The following is a 19,264-nucleotide window of genomic DNA, read 5'->3' as shown; positions in this document are numbered from 1 at the left end:
ACTACCTGCCTGCGCCTAGTACTCTGCCTGTTGGTCACCCCTTCCCTTTCTGCCTGTCCAAGCTCTACCTGTGGTGTATCCAACTCCCTAAAAATGCTATTCACGATGTCCTCAGCATCGCAAACACTCCAGTATGCATCCAATCGCGGCTCCAGCACCACAATGCGGTCTGTCAGTAGCTTCAGCTGGATACACTTCCTGCACATATAGTTGTCAGGTACACAGGAAGTGTCCCTGAGTTCTCACATATCGCAGGAGGAGCATACCACGCAGCCGGGCTCTCCTGCCATTACTTACCCTTTAATTAATTGAAATTAAGTTAAATCAAATCAATCCCACCAATTACACTACAGTTAAATGGTTTACCAACAGTCCCTGCTACACCACAGAGACCTTAGCAACTATAAACTACAGAGTTAAAGTTTAAAAAGAGAGAAAAACTCACCAATCACTTACTTGCTTTCTGGTGACATCACACTTCGATGACTTTATACCTCTCTCCCTCCCTCTGAGCTCGGAGACTGCTGATTAGTACGTCAATAAGAAACAATCCCGACCGAGCGTCAGAAGGAGAGAGCTGCAATCAACAGGAGCTGGCCACTCCGGGGTGATTGTATGAACATTTACTTACAACATATTTGGGCATTGTATTGCTAGAGCATCTTTAATTGTGCACATTAGTAGAGTAAGAAGGGCATTGAATTGCCATTTAAATCTCGAAGTGTTTTTGTTTTCTTTTCTCTTTTCCTTTAACAAACGACCTTGTTTAATTTAAGAGTTTTTGGGTGATTCATTAATTATTTCCCTTGTAATTCATGGGTCAAAACAAAATACAAGCCTGAGAATAGGACAGCGAGGCTCACAGTATTGGGGCAGTAGAAGCTGTAAAAAGTGAAAGTTAGTTTAAGATCCTGTTTTTAACCTAAAACTTTAAAAACTGTGGTTAACAGAAGCTGCCTGTCAGTGGCAGTTAACGGTCAGCTGTAAGTGCTGGTCTTGATTAGGCACTAATCTCCAGGAGCAGGGAGCTGAGTCATCACTTGTAAATTGGGCAAGGTGCCTAGTGTATTAGATAAACATTGCTGCAGAGCCCAGAGTTAGATTAGACAGAGTGTTTTGTTTGGAAATTTGGATAGAGTGGGAATTTCTGGAAAGGATGATTGGCTATGAAAATTGACCCTTAGTGTTAGGGGGATTAAATATGTGGGGTTACGGGGATAGGGTGGGATATGTGTTGGTGTGGGGGTTACGGGGATCGGGTGGGATATGTGTCGGTGCAGGCTCGATGGGCCGAAATGGCCTCTATTTGCACTGTGGGGTTTCTGTGATTCTGTGAAGTATTGGGCAAGTAGAAGCTGTAAAAAGTGAAATTTAGTTTAAGTTTTTGTTTTAGAACTTTAAAAACTGGTTAACAGAAGCTGCCTGTCAGTGGCAGTTAACCCTCAGTCAGCTGTAAGTGGTTGTCTTGAAGAGGCATCGAGTCATACGGCTCAGAAAGAGTCCATTATGTCACAGAAGAGTCCGTGCCGGCTCTCTGTGGAGCAAACCAGTCAGTCCCGTTCCCCCGCTCTATCCCCGGAGCCCTGCAAGTTAATTTTGCCCAAGTGCCTATCCAGGCTCCCATTGAAAACATTGCGTCTCCGCTTCCACCACTTCCGTCGGCAGCGAATTCCAGGTCATCACCATTCGCTGCGTCCTTAAGCCAATTCCATATCCAAGCTGCCACTGACCCACCTATTCCATGAGCCTCAATTTTGTAAACCAGCCTTCTATGTGGTACATTGTCAAATGCCTTCCGAAAATCCATGTAGCCAACATCCATTGCATTCCCTTCATCAATCCTCTGTTATTTTATCAAAAAATTCAATTAGATTAGTTGACACAATCTGCCTTTTACAAATCCATGTTGGTTCTCCTTAATTAGTTTAAACCTCTCCAAGTGCCCGTTAATTTTTTCCTTGATTATTGTTTCTAAAACTTTACCCATCACTGATGTTAAACTGACCGGTCTGTAGTTACTAGAATTGTCCTTACACCCTTTCTTGAACAATGGTGTCACATTTGCCACTTCCCAATCCTCAGGTACCTCCCCCACATCTAGGGAAGATTGGAAAATTATGGCAAGCCCTTCTGCTATCTCCTCCCCCAATTCCCTTAGCAACCTGGGATGCAAGCCATCTGGACCAGGCGACTTATCCACTCTAATCATACCCAGCCTTTCTAGTATATCCTGCCTATCAATTTTCACCCCTTCCATTGCTTCTACCTTTTCCACTTCTAACGATATTTTGTCCACATCCATCTCTGGAGTAAACTCTGATACAATGTACTCATTGAGTATTCTAGCTTTGCCCTGCGCCTCTAAGCATATATCACCTTCTTTGTCCCTAATAGGCCCCACCCTGCCTCTTACTACCCACTTACTGTTTACATGCCAGTGGAAGATTTTTGGGTTCCCTTATATGTTAACCGCCATTCTACTCTCATATTCTCACTTTGCCAATCTTATTTTCATCTTCACATCCACTCTCAATTTATTGTATTTGGTCTGGTTCTCCCTTGAAGAATTGACCTGACATGCATCATACATCCTCATTTTTTGTTTCATCATCTTCTCTATCTCCCTCATCATCCAAGGAGCCCTCGCTTTGGTTTCCTTACCCTTCCCTATTGTTGGAATGTACCTAAGCTGTACTTGAAATATCTCCTCCTAAAAAAATCACCCATTGTTCCGTATCAGTCTTTGGTTCCATTTTACCCTGGCTAGATCCTTTCACATCCCATTGAAGTTAGCCCTATTCCAGTTTAAAAGTTCCACTCTAGATTGTTCCTTGCTCCTCTCCATTGCTAATCTAAATCTTATGATACAATGATCACTCGTACCAAAGTGTTCTCCCACAGACACTTGGTCAACCTGGCTCACCTCATTCCCCAACACCAGATCCAGCAATGCCTTCTTCCTAGTTGGGCCAAGAACATATTGGTCAAGGAAATTCTCCTGAACACATTTCAGAAATTCCTCCTCCTCCTTTCCCTTTACCTTAGCATTATCCCAATCAATATTTGGGTAATTAAAGTCCCCCAATATCACCACTCTATAGATCTTGCATATCGCTGCGATTTTCCAGCAGATTTTCTCCTCTACCTCCCTCTCACTATTTGGAGGCCAATAGAATACCCCCAATAGCGTGATCATACCCTTTTTGCTCCTCAACTCTAACCAAATGGATTCTGTCATTGTCCCTGCAAGAACATCCTCCGTTTCCAACACTACAATGTCTTCCTTAATCAGCACTGCCACCCCACCTCCCTTTTTTCCTTCCCTATCTTTTCTGAACACCTTGTACCCTTGAATATTAAGTGCCCAGTCCTCACCGTTTTTAAGGCACGTTTCTGTTATTGCCACAACATCATATTGCCACATGGCTAATTGTGCTTGTAGCTCACCAACCTTAGTCACCAAACTGTTTGTTTACGTACATGCATTCTAAACCCATTATTTAATTTTTTGTAGTTTTTCTTAGTCTGTACCTAACTAATCTGGTACTTCCTCCGCCTCTAGTACTATCTTCCCTAGTACTATCCAACACACTCACTCTTTTATGCACCTTATTCTTCTTTTCTACTCCAATATGCTGGTGCCTATCCCTCTGCCAAGCTAATTTAAATCCTCCCCAACAGCACGAACAAACCTCCCACGAGAATATTGATACCAACTCTGTTGAAATTTAACCTGTCTGGCTTGCACAGGTCCCACCTTCCCCAGAAATTATCCCAATGCCTCAGGAATGTAAAGAACCTCCCTCCTGCACCATCTCCCCAGCCACGCATTCATCTGTTCTATCCTTCTATTCCTGTACTCACTAGCACGTGGCACCGGGAGTAATCCGGAGATTACTACCTTTGAGGTCCTGCTCTTTAATCTCTCTCCTAGCTCCTTAAACTCTGCCTGCAGGAGCTCATCCCTATTTCTGCCTATGTCATTGGCACCGATATGGACAACAACCACTGGCCCCTCAATAGTGTCCTGCAGCCGTTCAGTGACATCCTTGACCCTGGCACCAGGGAGACAACAGATCATCCTGGAGTCATGTCTACAGCTGCAGAAATGCCTGTCTGCTCCCCTATTGAATCCCCTATCACTATTGCTCTTCCACTCTTTCCTGCAGCTGGCGACACTTCCTGCATGTGGTTGCCCAGGCTACGCGAAGCATCCAGGTCATCCCACATGGCACAGGATGTGCACTCCATGGGACGGAGGTGCCCTGCCATGCCTCTATTTAATAGACTGAGAACTAACATAGCAGAAATAAACTTAAAAATTAACAAAACACACTCAGCAGCTACTCGCCAATCACCTCCTTCCCTTGTGCTGACGTCACTTTTTCTACTGACGTCACTCTTTCGGATTCTGCCTCTGTTGAGTTGCTGCCTCTCTTGCTCTGGTCTCGCCCAGGGCCGCTGCCTCTCTCGCTCTGTTCCACTCTGGTCTCGCCCAGGGCCGCTTGCTCTCTCGCTCTGCTCTGGTCTCACCCAGGGCTGCTGCCTCTCTCGCTCTGCTACGCTCTGGTCTCACCCAGGGCTGCTGCCTCTCTCACTCTGTTCCGCTCTGGTCTCACCCAGGGCTGCTGCCTCTCTCGCTCTGTTCCACTCTGGTCTCGCCCAGGGCCGCTGCCTCTCTCGCTCTGTTCCGCACTGGTCTCGCCCAGGGCCGCGGCCTCTCTCGCTCAGTTCTGCTCTGGTCTCGCCCAGGCCCGCTGCCTCTCTCGCTCTGTTGCGCTCTGGTCTCACCCAGGGCCGCTGCCTCTCTCACTCTGTTCCACTCTGGTCTCGCCCAGGGCCGCTGCCTCTGTCGCTCTGTTCTACTCTGGTCTCGCCCAGGGCCGCTGCCTCTCTCGCTCTGTTCTGCTCTGGTCTCGCCCAGGGCTGCTGCCTCTCTCGCTCTGTTCTGCTCTGGTCTCGCCCAGGGTTGCTGCCTCTCTCGCTCTGTTACGCTCCGGTCTCGCCCAGGGCCGCGGCCTCCTCCCAAATAAACATTTGACAAATTAGATGAACACCAGAGGGTGACGAGATTCAGGCTAGTTGGCCAGGGCTGAGGGTGACAGATAAAGACATCTGTACAGATGCGGCGGAGATGGAGAATCTGGGAGAATGAAATAGAGTCCTTACAGGAAGCGGGGTGGGAGGAAGTGTAGTCCAGTGTGGGAGTCAGTGGGCTTGTAGGGAATGTTGGTCAATAACCAATCCCCAGAGATGGAGACGGAGAAGTCTCCGCCGCATCTGCTCCGATGATGCCACGTTCCACACCAGTGCTTCCGACATGTCTTCCTTTTTCCACAACCGAGGATTCCCCTCCACCGTGTTGACACGGCCCTCGACTGTGTCCATTCTATCTCCCGCACTTCTGCCCTCACCCATGCCCCTCCTTTCCTCACCTTTCACCCCACCAGCCTCCACATTCAACGGATCATCCACCGCCATTTCCACCACTTCCAACGTGATCCCACCACCAAATGCATCTTCCCCTCCCCTCCCCTCCCAACATTCTGTAGGGACTGCTCCCTCTGAGAAACCCTAGTCCACTCCTCTATCACCCCCAGCATCCCTTCCCCTGACACCTTCCCGTGCAAGCACAGGAGATGCAACACATGCCCTTACACCTCTCCCCTTCCCACTGTCCAGGGCCACAAACACCCCTTCCAGGTGAAACAGCGATTTACTTGTACTTCTTGCAATTTAGTATACTGTATTCGCTGCTCACGATGTGGTCTCCTCTACATTGGGGAGACCAAACGCAGATTGGGTGATCGCTTTGCGGAACACCTCCGTTCAGTCCGTAAGGATGACCCCGAGCTTCCAGTCGCCTGTCATTTTAATTCACCGCTCCATTCCCACTCAAACCTCACTGTACTCAGGCTCTTGCGTTGTTCCACAGAAGCTCAACTTAAACTCGAGGAACAGCACCTCATCTTCCAATTAGGCACTTTACAGCCTTCCGGACTCAATATCGAGTTCAGCAATTTCAGATCATAACCTCAGCCCCCCCATTACATTTTTGCTTATTTTTTATCCACACCTTTGTCTTGGCCCTCCCCCCCACCCCACCTTTCCTTTTTTTCTCTCTCCCACATGGCAGCTGTCTCCCATTCTGCCAGCACATTCCACACCTAATCTGGAGCCATCTTTTGTCTCCACTAGTCCTATCACCATCTTGTCTCGTTTTGAATACCTCTTAATGTCTCTTCACTTCTCTTTTGCTCTCACCCAGCCTGGCCTTTTAATCTATTTCATTTCCTGTGCCTCTCCAGTCTCGACAAAGGGTTTGACTCGAAACATTGACTCTATTTTCTCTCCACGGATGTTGCCTGGCCTGCTGGTTTTTTCCAGCATTTTCTGTTGTTATTTTGGATTTCCAGCATCTGCAGTATTTTGCTATCAAGACATCTGTACAGCCTTGGGTTAGTCACAAGGTTTAGTCTGGGTCTGTGGCGAGTCAGCGGATCTCAAACAGGAACCTGTCTGTTAAACGGCTGACTTTGCCATGCGCCGTATAAAGGAAAAGTGCTCGATACTAAAAGCTCCGATGCACATCTCTGCTATAAGGAAGGGAGACAAGAGCCGGAATGTATTCACTGTGGAGAGACACCAAGTACAAAATCCCCGACTACACTCGCTGGGTCATCTTACCAACTTCCCTAGAAACACATGGATGTGGGCTGTGAGCACAGAACTCCCCCTAATAACATGTAGATTCATAAATCAAATGTTGTTGCTTTCTTTTCAGGGACTACTGAAGGAATCAATCAACCACACACGGTGCTGGGATCCCCAATATGGCTGACACTGCTGAAGATGCTTTGGAACTGGCACAATGCACCGCCGAGCTTGTCGAGGCCGCGGCTGCTGTGCAAGCTGCCTTGTCAGCAGTTAGCGGTTTAGGAACAGTGGGTGCTGCAGCTGGAGCAGTGGGTGCTGTTATTGGAGTGGCCGCAGCAATTCTTAAACTTGCTTTAGGCAATGTGGACAGTGAGGAGATGACATATATGAAGGAGCAGTTCCAGATAGTCAGGAACCAGCTAGATATCATTTCAGATCAGATTAAGGATGTGATTACCGAGATAGCGAATAGCACGACTAAAATTCAATATTTCAACATTGAAGAGAACCTGAAAAACCAGTTCAGGAAGTACATGGAGATCCTCAATGCAGCGCCAGAGTTCCGGGAGAAGGAGAAAGAAGAGTTCCTGACTCACTTCGACGTGACTAAAGGTGACCAGAATCTTCACACTCTCTTTGGTGCTGTGATGGGATATTCTGCCATCTTTGGTAAACCCATCCTGGAAACCGCCATGGATTATGACCACAAGAATCGGCGCCTCATGGAAGGTCTCTGCTGCTGTCTGAAGGAGCTCTTCTGTATTGGCCTGATCGCCCTGATGGGTCACGCTGCCATCACCGGGACTGATGTAGAGGCGTTAACGAGAGAATGGAATGAGAAAATGGCCAATGTTGAGAGTAAAATGACATCCATGATAGATCGGTGCATAAAGGAGTTTGCAGAGCAGGCAGAAATAGATGTTAAAAGAATGATAAGTGAAAAGGGTGGGAGAGATAACCAGGAATGTGTATCTTACATAGGAGACTTTTTAAAGGAGAAATATGACTGGGTTAAATGGTCTGTGCGGGTCTATGATCCTGTCGGTGGGTTCGACAATCACTGTGTAATTGGTTATCATTGGTTTAGCTTTTTCCGACACAATGGTGTTAATGCTGTTGTCTCCTATGCCATTGATCCAGCCCCAATTAATGAAGGGCTCATTCGGCAGTTAATGGATGGAAAGGATGGCTGGCGTGATGCAAGGGAAGTTGCTAAACACGTGTACCATAACCTCCCCTCTGGCCATGTTGTACACACGGTGAGACGCTTAAAGGGGCTGTGGGGATTCTGGAACTTACCCAGCAGTTGCCATTTCTGGGAAAACTATAGTGGAGTCACCCTGTGTGTCCACTCTACATGACCCTCCTGCTGGTCTTCCCAGTCCCTCTTCCCTCGAGTCCATGCTGCTGTTCGCGGGGGAATGTGTGCTTTTGATTTTTGGATACAATACACCATCTGTTCTACTTCTAATGAATTAATACAAATTAACCTGATTCTGATACTGAACCCACCTGTACTGAAAACGGAGCAGCCAATGAAATCCAATCAGAAACCAGCTCAGTCTCTCCCTCCAGAAGCCATGGTCTGGAACTGTGAGGGGCGGCAGGCGGCTCCAGTGTGTTGGGCCAGCTGGGTCCAGTGTGTGAACAGCCCGAGCTGAGGTACAGAGCAAGGAGACCTGTCAGGGATCACACGGAATGAATGGGCACACGGAGCCTACTGCAGGCCGCCCCACGTGAGCCGCCTCATTCAGCAGGGAGCAAGGGGACAGATTGGGCAATGATTCTCAGTGACAGATGTGCTGCTCACACACTCGGGGATTGGGCCTTCAGTTGGGTCCGTTTGTCATGAACCAGTCCCGGTTCTCATTTAGTGGAACCATCAGCCAGTGTAGAGAATATAGACAACAGACAGAGCTCAGAGAGCCCATCACTGCTAAATGACAAAGCTCCACTAGAAAGCCCCACACTATCTTACATTTCATCCACAATCCCTTCCCAGCACCTTCCCTCCCTGTTAAATATTGGACTGAAATAAAAATATAAGATGCGAAATAGGAGCAGGAGTAGGTCATACGGCCCCTCGAGCCTGCTCCGCTATTCAATAAGATCATGGCTGATCATTCACCTCAACTCCACCTTCCCGCCCAATCCCCACATCCCTTGATTCTCTTCGTGCCCTGAACTCCATCGATCTCAGTCTTGAATATACTCAATGACTGAGTCCCCACAGCCCTCTGGGGCAGAGAATTCCAAAAATTCACAACTCAATGAAGGAATTCCTCCTCATCTCAGGTTTAAAATGGCCCACCCCTTATCCTGAGACTAGGCCCCTCGTTCTAGACTCTCCAGCGGGGGAAACAGCCTCTCAGCATCCACCCTCTCAAGCCCTGTAAGAATTTTATATGTTTAAATGAGATCACCTCTCATTCTTCTAAACTCCAGAGAGTATAGGCCCAATCTCCCCTTATACATCATCCCTCTCATCCCAGGAATCAATCCAGTGAACCTTGGTTGCACCTCCTCTGTGGCAAGTAAATCCTTCCTTAGGTAAGGAGACCAAAACTGTGCCCAGTACTCCAGGTGTGGTCTCACCAGGGCCCTGTATAATTGCAGCAAGACTTCCTAACTCTTATACTGCAACCCACTGACAATAAAAGCTAACATGCCATTTGCCTTCCTAATTTCTTGCTGTACCTGCAGGCTGACTTCCTGTGATTTGTGTACAAGGTCACCCAGGTCCCTCTGAATACCACCATTTACTAGTCTCTCACCTTTAAAAAATATTCTGCTCTTCCATTCTTCCTACCAAAGTGGATAATTTCACACTTCCCCACATTATACTCCCTCTGCTACCTTCTTGCCCAATCACTTAACCGGTCTAGATCCCTTTGCAGCCTCTTTGTGTCCTCCTCACAGCTCACTGTCCCATCTATTTTTTATTGTCAGCAAACGTGGATATTTTATACTTGATCCCCTCATCAAAGTCATTGATGTAGATTGTAAATAGCCGAGGCCCAAGCACTGATCCTTGCGGCACTCCATTAGTTACAGCCTGCCATCCCGCAAATGGCCCATTTATTCATATTCTGTTTTCTGTCCATTAACCAATCCTCTCTCCATTACCCCTAATTTCCTGAGCACTAATCTTGTGTAACAACCTCCTGTGTGGCATCTTTTGGGAAGCCTTCTGAAATCCAAATATACTACATCCACTGGTTCTCCATTATCTACCCTGCTAGTTACAACCTCAAAAAACTCTAAGAAAGACAGTAAGAGATACAGATAGATGATGGATAACATCTGTGGGTGGTTTATAAAGCTCGGAGCACAGTCTGGGTTAGTCTGACCCCACAGTGGGACAGTCTGATGGAGAATGTGTCTGTGGGTGGTTTATAAAGCTCGGAGCACAGTCTGGGATGGTCTGACACACAGTGGGACAGTTTGATGGAGAACGTGTCTGCGGGTGAGTTATAAAGCTCGGAGCACGGTCTGGGTTAGTCTGACCCCACAGTGGGACAGTCTGATGGAGAACGTGTCTGCGGGTGATTTATAAAGCTCGGAGCACGGTCTGGGTTAGTCTGGAGCTGCAGGGTTTGTTCTAAACCTGGATGATTCCTTCTCCGGGATGGTGTTCTGCCAGATAACTAGATACAGTAATTGGATCAGGTCACGTTTGCACTGCTCCAGTTGACGTGTTTTAACCCCATCAATCTCAAAGACTTTCCAAACCTGCTGAAATTTATGACGAGTGGAGTGGCTGAGGGAAGATATAAAGATATTAAAATGGACAAAGGAGATTGTCCTAACTGCAGATAAAACTGAACATTATACAATACAGTGTCTCATGGTTGTGTAAGCAATGAGCATGTATTGCAATAACTCACTAATACAATGATGGAGCTTTCATTTCTGATCAATAGACCTGTAATAATCTGATCTCTGTCACTCAGTGTGTAATGTTGAAGGTCCCTCTGTAACAGGAACACTCACTGATTCCACTCTGATATCTTGCACTCTTTGAGTCTAATTATTATAATTACTGGCTTTTGCTTAAAGTGTGTGATTTGAATTGTTGAAACAAAGCTTGTCCTGACTGTACACTGCAATGTGCTGAATAAACTCAGTCAGATAACACACTTCTCCTGTCTATGGATTAATTACTAAACTCCATTGTCTACATTGCCGCAGTCATCTCTTCACTCACACACTGAGGGTGAGGCACTGTAGGTAACACATGACACAACAAATCCAGAGTCACATGGCAGTCAATGTAACCCCAATCACATGGCAGTCAATGTAACCCCGGTCACATGGCAGCCAGTGTACTCTTTTGATTGGACCAAAAACAATTTATCTGTAAATTAAACAAACTTCAAATGGAACTTAAACAAACCAAATTAAAATTATATTGTCCGGATTGATGATGCACTGCAGTCCCCGCAGCGCCCACCGGTCGCGGAAATACTCAAGCGTGCCAGCGGACACCGCGTGCTCCATCTCCAGGGCCACCCGGGCGCGAACATGGCCGCAGAATAGAGGCAGGCAATCTGGCTGGACGACCCCCTCGACCACCCGCTGCCTGGACCAATTAATGGCTTTTTTTACCAGACCCAGGAGCAGTCCTACGAGGAGGTCCTCCTACCTGCCCGCTCCCCTCCGCACCGGGTGACCATAGATCAAGAGCGTGGGACTGAAGTGCAACCAAAAATCGAGGAGCAGCCACTTCAAGTAATGAAAGAGGGGCTGCAACCTCTCACACTCTGTATAAATGTGAAAAACGGACTCCTCCAGGCCGCAGAAAATGCAGGCGGCCTGGGAGTCCGTGAACCTGTTTAAAATCATATTGCACGGGACTGCTCCATGCAACACCCTCCAGGCCAAGTCCCCGATGGAACAAGGGAGGACTCCCGCATAGAGAGCCCTCCATTGGGAACCTCCGCCTCCGCCGGTCGCAAAGACGCCACGCCAAGGCGTGTCCGGATGGCAGACGAAGATGGCAAAGTGGAGAGTGTGCAGGAGCAGCCCGTACAGGAAACGCCTCCATGCGGAATGAAAAGGCAGGGAGGGTATTTCCCCGAGAAGGCTCAAGTTGTGAGGTGCCTGTTCCCGAGAGGGGTTTCGGGGCTGCGCGCTGATGAGGATTTCCGTCCGAACAGGGGTCAGTTCGGATGGGATCGCCCCACGTGACTGAGCCTCCTCGATACACCTAGTGGAGTTGGGGCCCAGTGCCGCTTTCAGCGTCACGATGGCTTTGACTGCGAGCCGGACGTTGGCCCAAGACAGGCGCCGCACCAGCTCCACAGGCACCATCCAGCCCGCTCCTCCGCCATCGAGCAGGTCCCCGACTCTAGTTACCTTGCCAGGCACAGCCCCGTGCTCCGTCAGCCACCCGAACCCGCGGTCGCGGAGGTACGGATTCCTGAGCAGCGACTCCCAAAGGACAGCCACCACTCCTGACGGAGGAGAGCTCTGCCTGGAAGCGACGTCGTTCCAAACCCATAGCAGTTCGTGGTAGATGACAGGCAGCTCCCGCAGGGAGGCATGCGTACGGCCCAATTTCACAAACGGGAGCTGCGCGTCGTAGTTGAGGCCGTGCAGCTGGCGGAAGAAATACGTCGCCAGCGCACACCATCGAGGAGGATTCTCCACGTACAGGTATCTCTGCAGGGTCTGAAAATGGAAAGTTGCTGCCCGGGTGCATTGGCACACCAGCGCCTGACCGCCCTCCCTAAGCGGTAGACTCAGAACCGCGGCAGAGACCCAGTGTTTCCCTTTGGCCCAGAAGAAGTCGATGAACTTCTTCTGCATCTTGGCGACAAACGCAGGGGGTGGGATCAAAGTGACCAACCGGTACCACAACATGGCGGCCACCAGCTGGTTTATGACCAGCGCTCGACCCCTGTAGGACAACACTCGGAGCAGTCCTGTCCAGCGTCCGAGGCGAGCGGTGACTTTGGCCTCCAACTCTTGCCAGTTCGCCGGCCAGGCATCCTCGGCAGGGCTGAGGTAGAATCCCAAGTATAGGAGGTGCGTGGTGGTCCAGGCGAAGGGCCTGAACTCCTCCGCAGGGAGTCCACCCACCACTGGCCCACCAGGAGTCCAGAACTTTTCTCCCAGTTGGCGGAGGATGCGTCCGAGTAAATCTGCTGGCATTCTCGCATCCTCCGCAGGTCGATGGGATCCGTGACCATGAGGAGCATGTTCGCTCTCACTCTCTCTCTCTCTCTCCTCTCCAGCAGCACCTGTAGAGTAAAGAAACAAGACAAGTCCCTAACACACTAAGGGAGCTCCTCTCCAAGGGCAACTGCTCCAGAGCTCTGCAGCCAGGAGATGGACAGCCAACACGGCCTCCTCCAGGCCCCAATATCTCCGTGTACTCTTCTGATTGGACCAAAAACAAATTGTCTGTAAATTAATCAAATTTTAAATAAACCTTAACAAATCAAATTAAAATTGTGTTTTCCGAATTGATGACGCACTCCAGTCCGCGCAGCGCCCACTGGTCGCGGAAATACTCAAGCGTGCCGGTGGACACTGCGTGCTCCAACTCCAGGGCCACCCGGGCGCGAACATGGCCGCGGAAGAGAGGCAGGCAATCCGGCTGAACGACCCCCTCGACCGCCCGCTGCCTGGACCAATTGATGGCTTTTTTAGCCAGGCCCAGGAGCAGGCCTATAAGGAGGTCCTCCAGCCTGCCTGCTCCCCTCCGCACCGGGTGACCGTAGAGCAAAAGAGCGTGGGACTGAAGTGCAACCAAAAATCGAGGAGCAGCCCCTTCAAGTAATGAAAGAGGGGCTGCAACCTCTCACACTCCATATATACGTGAAACACGGAGTCCTCCAGGCTGCAGAAAATACAGGCAGCCTGGGAGTCCGTGAACCTATTTAAAACCATATTGCACGGGACCGCTCTATGCAACACCCTCCAGGCCAAGTCCCCGATAGAACAAGGGAGGACTCCCACATAGAGAGCTCTCCATTGGGGACCTCCGCCTCCGCCGGTCGGCAAGACGCCATGCCAAGGCGTGTCCAGACAGCAGACGAAGATGGCAAAGTGGAGGGTGTGCAGGAGCAGCCCGTACAGGAAACCCCTCCGCGCGGAATGAAAAGGCATGGAGGGTATTTCCTCGAGACGGCTCAAGTTGTGACCAACGGGAGTTTTGGGGCCGGGCGCCGATGAGGAATTCCGTCGGAACAGGGGTAAGCTCGGACGGGATTTCCCCACGTGCTTGAGCCGCCTCGATACACCTAGTGGAGCCGGGGCCCAGTGCCACTTTCACCGACTCGATGGCTTTGACCGCGAGCCGGACGTTGGCCCAGGACAGGCGCCGTGCCAGCTCCTCCGGCGCCATCTAGCCCGCTCCTCCGCCATCGAGCAGGTCCCCAACTCTAGACACCTTGCCAGGCACAGCCCTGCGCTCCGCCAGCCACCCGATCCCGCGGTCGTGGAGTGCGGATTCCTGAGCAGCGGCTCCCGAAGGACAGCCACCGCTCCTGACGGGGGAGAGCTCCGCCTGGAAGCGACATAGTTCCAAACCCATAGCAGTTCCTGGTAGAAGACAGGCAGCTCCCGCAGGCTGGCATGCATGCCGCGCACTTTCACAAACAGGAGCTGCATGTCATAATTGAGGCCGTGCAGCTGACGGAAGAAATACGTCGCCAGCGCACACCATCTCGGAGGATTCTCAACATACAGGTATCTCTGCAGCGTCTGAAGACGGAAAGTTGCAGCCTGGGTGCGAAGGCACACCAGCGCCTGACCGCCCTCCCTAAGCGGGAGACACAGAACCGTGGCAGAGACCCAGTGCTTCCTTTTGTCCCAGAAGAAGTCGATGAGCTTCTTCTGCATCTTGGCGACAAACGCAGGGGGAGCGATCAAAGTGACCAACCGGTACCACAACATGGCGGCCACCAGCTGGTTTATGACCAGCGCTCGACCCCTGTAGGACAACACTCGGAGCAATCCTGTCCAGCATCCTAGGCGAGCGGTGACTTTGGCCTCCAGCTCTTGCCAGTTCGCCGGCCAGGCATCCTCGGCGGGGCAGAGGCAGATTCCCAAGTAGAGGAGGCGCGTGGTGCTCCAGGCGAAGGGCCTGAACTCATCCGGCAGGGAGTCCACCTGCCACTGGCCCACCAGGAGTCCAGAACTTTTCTCCCAGTTGGCGGAGGATGCGTCCGAGTAAATCTGCTGGCATTCTCGCATCCTCCGCAGGTCGACGGGATCCGTGACCATGAGGAGCATGTTCGCTCTCACTCTCTCTCTCTCTCTCCTCTCCAGCAGCACCTGTAGAGTAAAGAAACAAGACAAGTCCCTAACACACTAAGGGAGCTCCTCTCCAACGGCACTCTTTTGGTTGAACCAACCAAACGTAAACAAATAGACTGTAACTAATTAAACATTAAGTAAACCTTAACAAATCAAATTAAAATTTGGTTGTCCAAATCAATTATGCACTCCAGTCCCCGCGGCGCCCACCGGTCGCGGAAGTACTCGAGCGAGCCGGCGGACACTGCATGCTCCATCTCCAGGGCCACCCGGGCGCGACATGGCCGCGGAAGAGAGGGAGGCAATCTGGCTGGACGACCCCCTCGACCGCCCGCTGCCTCGACCAATTGATGGCTTTTTTAACCAGGCCCAGGAGCAGACACACAAGGAGGTCCTCCAACCTGCCCGCTCCCCTCCGCACCGGGTGACTGTAGATCAAGAGCGTGGGACTGAAGTGCAACCAAAAATCGAGGAGCAGCCCCTTCAAATAATGGAAGAGGTGCTGCAACCTCTCACACTCCGTATATATATGAACCACGGACTCCTCCAGGCCGCAGAAAAGACAGGTGGCCTGGGAGTCCGTGAACCTACTTAAAAATATATTGCACGGGACTGCTCCGTGCAACACCCACCAGGCCAAGTCCCCAATAGAACAAGGGAAGACTTCCGCATAGAGAGCCCTCCATTGGGGACCTCCACCTCCGCCGGAAGGCAAGACGGCACGCCAAGGCGTGTCCGGACGGCAGGTGAAGATGGCAAAGTGGAGAGTGTGCAGGAGCAGCCCGTACAGGAAACACCTCCGTGCGGAATGAAAAGGCACGGAGGGTATTTCCCCGAGACGGCTCAAGTTGTGAGGTGCCAGCTTGCGAGGGGAGTTTCGGGGCAAGGCGTCTATGAGGAATTCCTTCCAAACGGGGGAAAGCTCGGGTGGGATCGCCCCACGCGCTTGAGTCACCTCGATACACCGAGTGGAGCCGGGGCCCAGTGTCGCTTTCATCGACTCGATGGCATTGACCGCGAGCTGGACGTTGGACCTAGACATGCGCCGCGCCAGCTCCTCCGGCGCCATCCAGCCCGCTCCTCCGCCATCAAGCAGGTCCCCGACTCTGGTCACCTTGCCAGGCACGGCCCTGCCCTCCGCCAGCCGCCCAAACCCGCGGTCGTAGAGGTGCAGATTCCTGAGCAGCGGCTCCCGAAGGAGAGCCACCGCTCCTGACTGGGGAGAGCTCCGCCTGGAAGCGATGTAGTTCCAAACCCATAGCAGTTCCTGGTAGAAGACAGGCAGCTCCCGCAGGCCGGCATGCCTGCCACTCACTTTCACAAACAGGAGCTGCGTGTCGTAATTGAGGCCGTGCAGCTGGCGGAAGAAATACGTCGCCAGCGCACACCATCTCGGAGGATTCTCGACGTACAGGTATCTCTGCAGCGTCTGAAGATGGAAAGTCGCAGCCTGTGTGCGAAGGCACACCAGCGCCTGACCGCCCTCCCTAAGCGGGAGACTCAGAAACGCGGCAGAGACCCAGTGCTTCCTTTTGACCCAGAAGAAGTCGATGAGCTTCTTCTGCATCTTGGTGACAAACGCAGGGGGAGGGATCAAAGTGACCAACCAGTACCACAACATGGCGGCCACCAGCTGGTTTAAGACCAGCGCTCGACCCCTGTAGGACAACACTCGGAGCAGTCCTGTCCAGCGTCCTAGGTGAGCGGTGACTCGGCAGGGCTAAGGTAGACTCCCAAATAGAGGAGGTGCGTGGTGCTCCAGGCGAAGGCCCTGAACTCCTCCGGCAGGGAGTCCACCCGCCACTGACCCACCAGGAGTCCGGAACATTTCTCCCAGTTGATCTTGGCGGAGGATGCGTCCGAGTAAATCTGCTGGCATTCCCGCATCGTCCGCAAGTCAGCGGGATCCATGACCGTGAGGAGCACATCATCAGCGTAAGCCGAGAGGACCACCTCCATGCCCGGCCCTTGCAGAGCCAGTCCCGTCAACCTCTTCTGCAGGAGGCGCAGGAAAGGCTCCACGCAAACGGCGTATAACTGACCGGATATGGGGCATCCCTGATGCACCCCCCTCCCGAAGCGAAGGGGTGCTGTCAGGGACCAGTTAACTTTAATCAGACACTCCGCGGCGGTGTACAGAAGTCGGATCCGGGCGACGAAATGCGTCCCGAACCCGAATGCGCGCAGAGTCCCGAAGAGATACTCGTGATCCACCCTGTCGAACGCCTTCTCCCGATCCAGGGAAAGGAAGGCGACCGACAGACCAGCCCTCTGGGAGTGGTGGACAAGGTCCCGGACCAGATGGATGTTATCGTGGATTGTCCGGCCCGGGACCGTGTAGGACTGGTCGGGGTGGATCATGTGGGCCAGCACGGTGCCAAGGCGAGCAGCCATGGCCCTGGCAAAGATTTTGTAGTCCGTGCTGAGGAGGGAGACCGGGCGCCAGTTCTTAAGGAGGCGGAGATCGCCCTTCTTAGGCAGCAGGACAATGACCGCCCTGCGCCAAGAGAGGGGCATCTCCCCGGTCGCCAAACATTCCCCCACGACCCGCGCATAGTCGCCCCCCAAGACATCCCAGAATGCCCTGTGGAACTCCACGGTCAGCCCGTCCAGCCCCGGGGACTATCCCCCGGAGAGCTGGCGGAGGGCGCCGGTCAGCTCCGCCAGGCTTAGCGGAGCGTCCAATTTTTCAGTGCCCTCCGGGCTGACCTTCGGCAGGCCCTCCCACAAAACTCTGCGTGCATCCTCGCTGGACGGATCCGGAGAGAACAGAGCCCCGTAATAGGCACGGTTCTCCGCGCTGATTCCCTCCGGACCTGAGACCAGAGATCCGTCATCGGCCAACAGCCAGAAGAGCTGCTTGCGGACCCCCGTCTTTTTTCCAGCGAGTAGAAGAAGGGGGAGCCGCGGTCCAGGTCCCGCAGGAGCTGGATCCGCGACCTCATGTGCACGTCTCAGGACCCGATGAGCTGCAGGTCCTTCAGCGCACCCTTCTTCTCTTCGTACACCTTCCACAGGGCCGGGACCTCGACGACCTGACCGAGACGGGACTCCTGGTCGAACACCTCCTTCTCCAACCGCCCGACCCGGGCCTCCCGCCTCTTGGTCGACCCCTTCACGTACTCCTGACAGAAGAGACGGACGTGAGCCTTGCCCACATCCCACCATAGCCTCAAGGAGGGGAAGCCCCCCCGCTTCCTACTCCAGTCGGCCCAGAACCGACGAAATGACTCCCGGTACCACGCATCCTCCAGCAGCAGGTTGTTAAAATGCCAGTATGCGGACCACCCCCGCGCGCGCAGCGGAGCAAGCTCCGCCCACACCAGGTGGTGGTCCGTGCACGGCACCGGCCGTATGGAAGCCGCCGGAATGCAGGAGACGTACGCCCGGGAAATGGAGAGGCGGTCAATTCTGGACCTTCCTCCCCCAGACCTCACGCTAGTGAAGGCGCTGGAGTCGAGGTGGAGATTTCGCCAGACGTCCAACCAAGTCGAAGGACCCGACCAGGTCCCTCAACTTCTCCAACGCCGCCGGGCTTCGCGGGGGACCTGAACATTCCCTCACCTCGAGGGTGCAGTTAAAATCCCCCCCGATGATGACGCACTCGCCCGCGTCGACGGAGCCAAAAAGAGCGGACACTTCTTCGAAGAAGCGCACTTGCTGCGCACCGGTCTGAGGGGCGTACACGTTCACTAGATGGAGCGGCACACCCCCCAGGCGAACAGTGACCTGGAGCAAGCAGCCCGGCACGTGCTCCTTGACCCCCAAGAACTCCGGCTGAAAATGCGCGGCCACCAAGATAGCCACCCCGCTGTAATTGTTGGAGAGGTGACTCATGCTGACCCCTCCTTGCCACTCCAGGAGCCATGTGGCTTTGTCTCCCGGAACGGTGTGGGTTTCTTGCAGGAAGCACACCGTATACTTCCCGTCCTGACGGACCGAGAAGTCATTGAATCTGCGGCGTGCCTCCCTGCTGCCGTTGATGTTGAGGCTGGCTATGGTTATCTTCATGTCAGAAGCATAGTGCAACCTCTACCTACACCTAACGGGGGGAGGGAGCGCAGCCGCTGGTCAGCCGCCACTCCCTCAGCAGCTCAGTGAGGAACGCTCTGAGCCGACGCAGCTCGAACGGGTCCACGCCCTCGTCCGCGCCCATGATTTTAATGGTGGCGCGGACGGATACGACGAGCAGCGCCTGCTCCGACCACCTGTCGAGGGCCAGCCGGATCTTATTGTGCCGACCCAGGCACGTGGCTATAAAGTCCCGGAGTTCCCTTACGGGAATGAGGGGAGACTCGGCGAGGGGCGCAAGGTCATCCAGTGCCTCATCGGTGGTGGA

At 52.5% G+C, this 19,264-nt stretch overlaps 1 protein-coding gene across 1 annotated transcript; it reads left to right on the top strand.

Annotated features, from left to right (window-relative positions):
• Positions 1 to 490: 490 nt before the first annotated feature.
• On the top strand, positions 491 to 10,796 carry LOC147101926 (uncharacterized). Its single transcript, XM_085965951.1, has 2 exons — positions 491 to 613; positions 6,785 to 10,796. The coding sequence occupies exon 2, from the start codon at positions 6,834 to 6,836 to the stop codon at positions 8,016 to 8,018; it is 1,185 nt and encodes a 394-aa protein (XP_085822077.1). The 5' UTR covers positions 491 to 613; positions 6,785 to 6,833; the 3' UTR covers positions 8,019 to 10,796.
• Positions 10,797 to 19,264: the final 8,468 nt, after the last annotated feature.

The sequence above is a fragment of the Somniosus microcephalus genome, chromosome 23, assembly GCF_052327205.1.
Source record: "Somniosus microcephalus isolate GS21.2 chromosome 23, FLI_Smic_1.0, whole genome shotgun sequence".
Taxonomy (NCBI): domain Eukaryota; kingdom Metazoa; phylum Chordata; class Chondrichthyes; order Squaliformes; family Somniosidae; genus Somniosus; species Somniosus microcephalus.
This window is presented reverse-complemented; position numbering and strand designations above follow the sequence as displayed.

Bases quoted from the DNA above. Each gene is read 5' to 3' on its own strand.
- LOC147101926 (XM_085965951.1), top strand. From the start codon at position 6,834: ATGGCTGACACTGCTGAAGATGCTTTGGAACTGGCACAATGCACCGCC.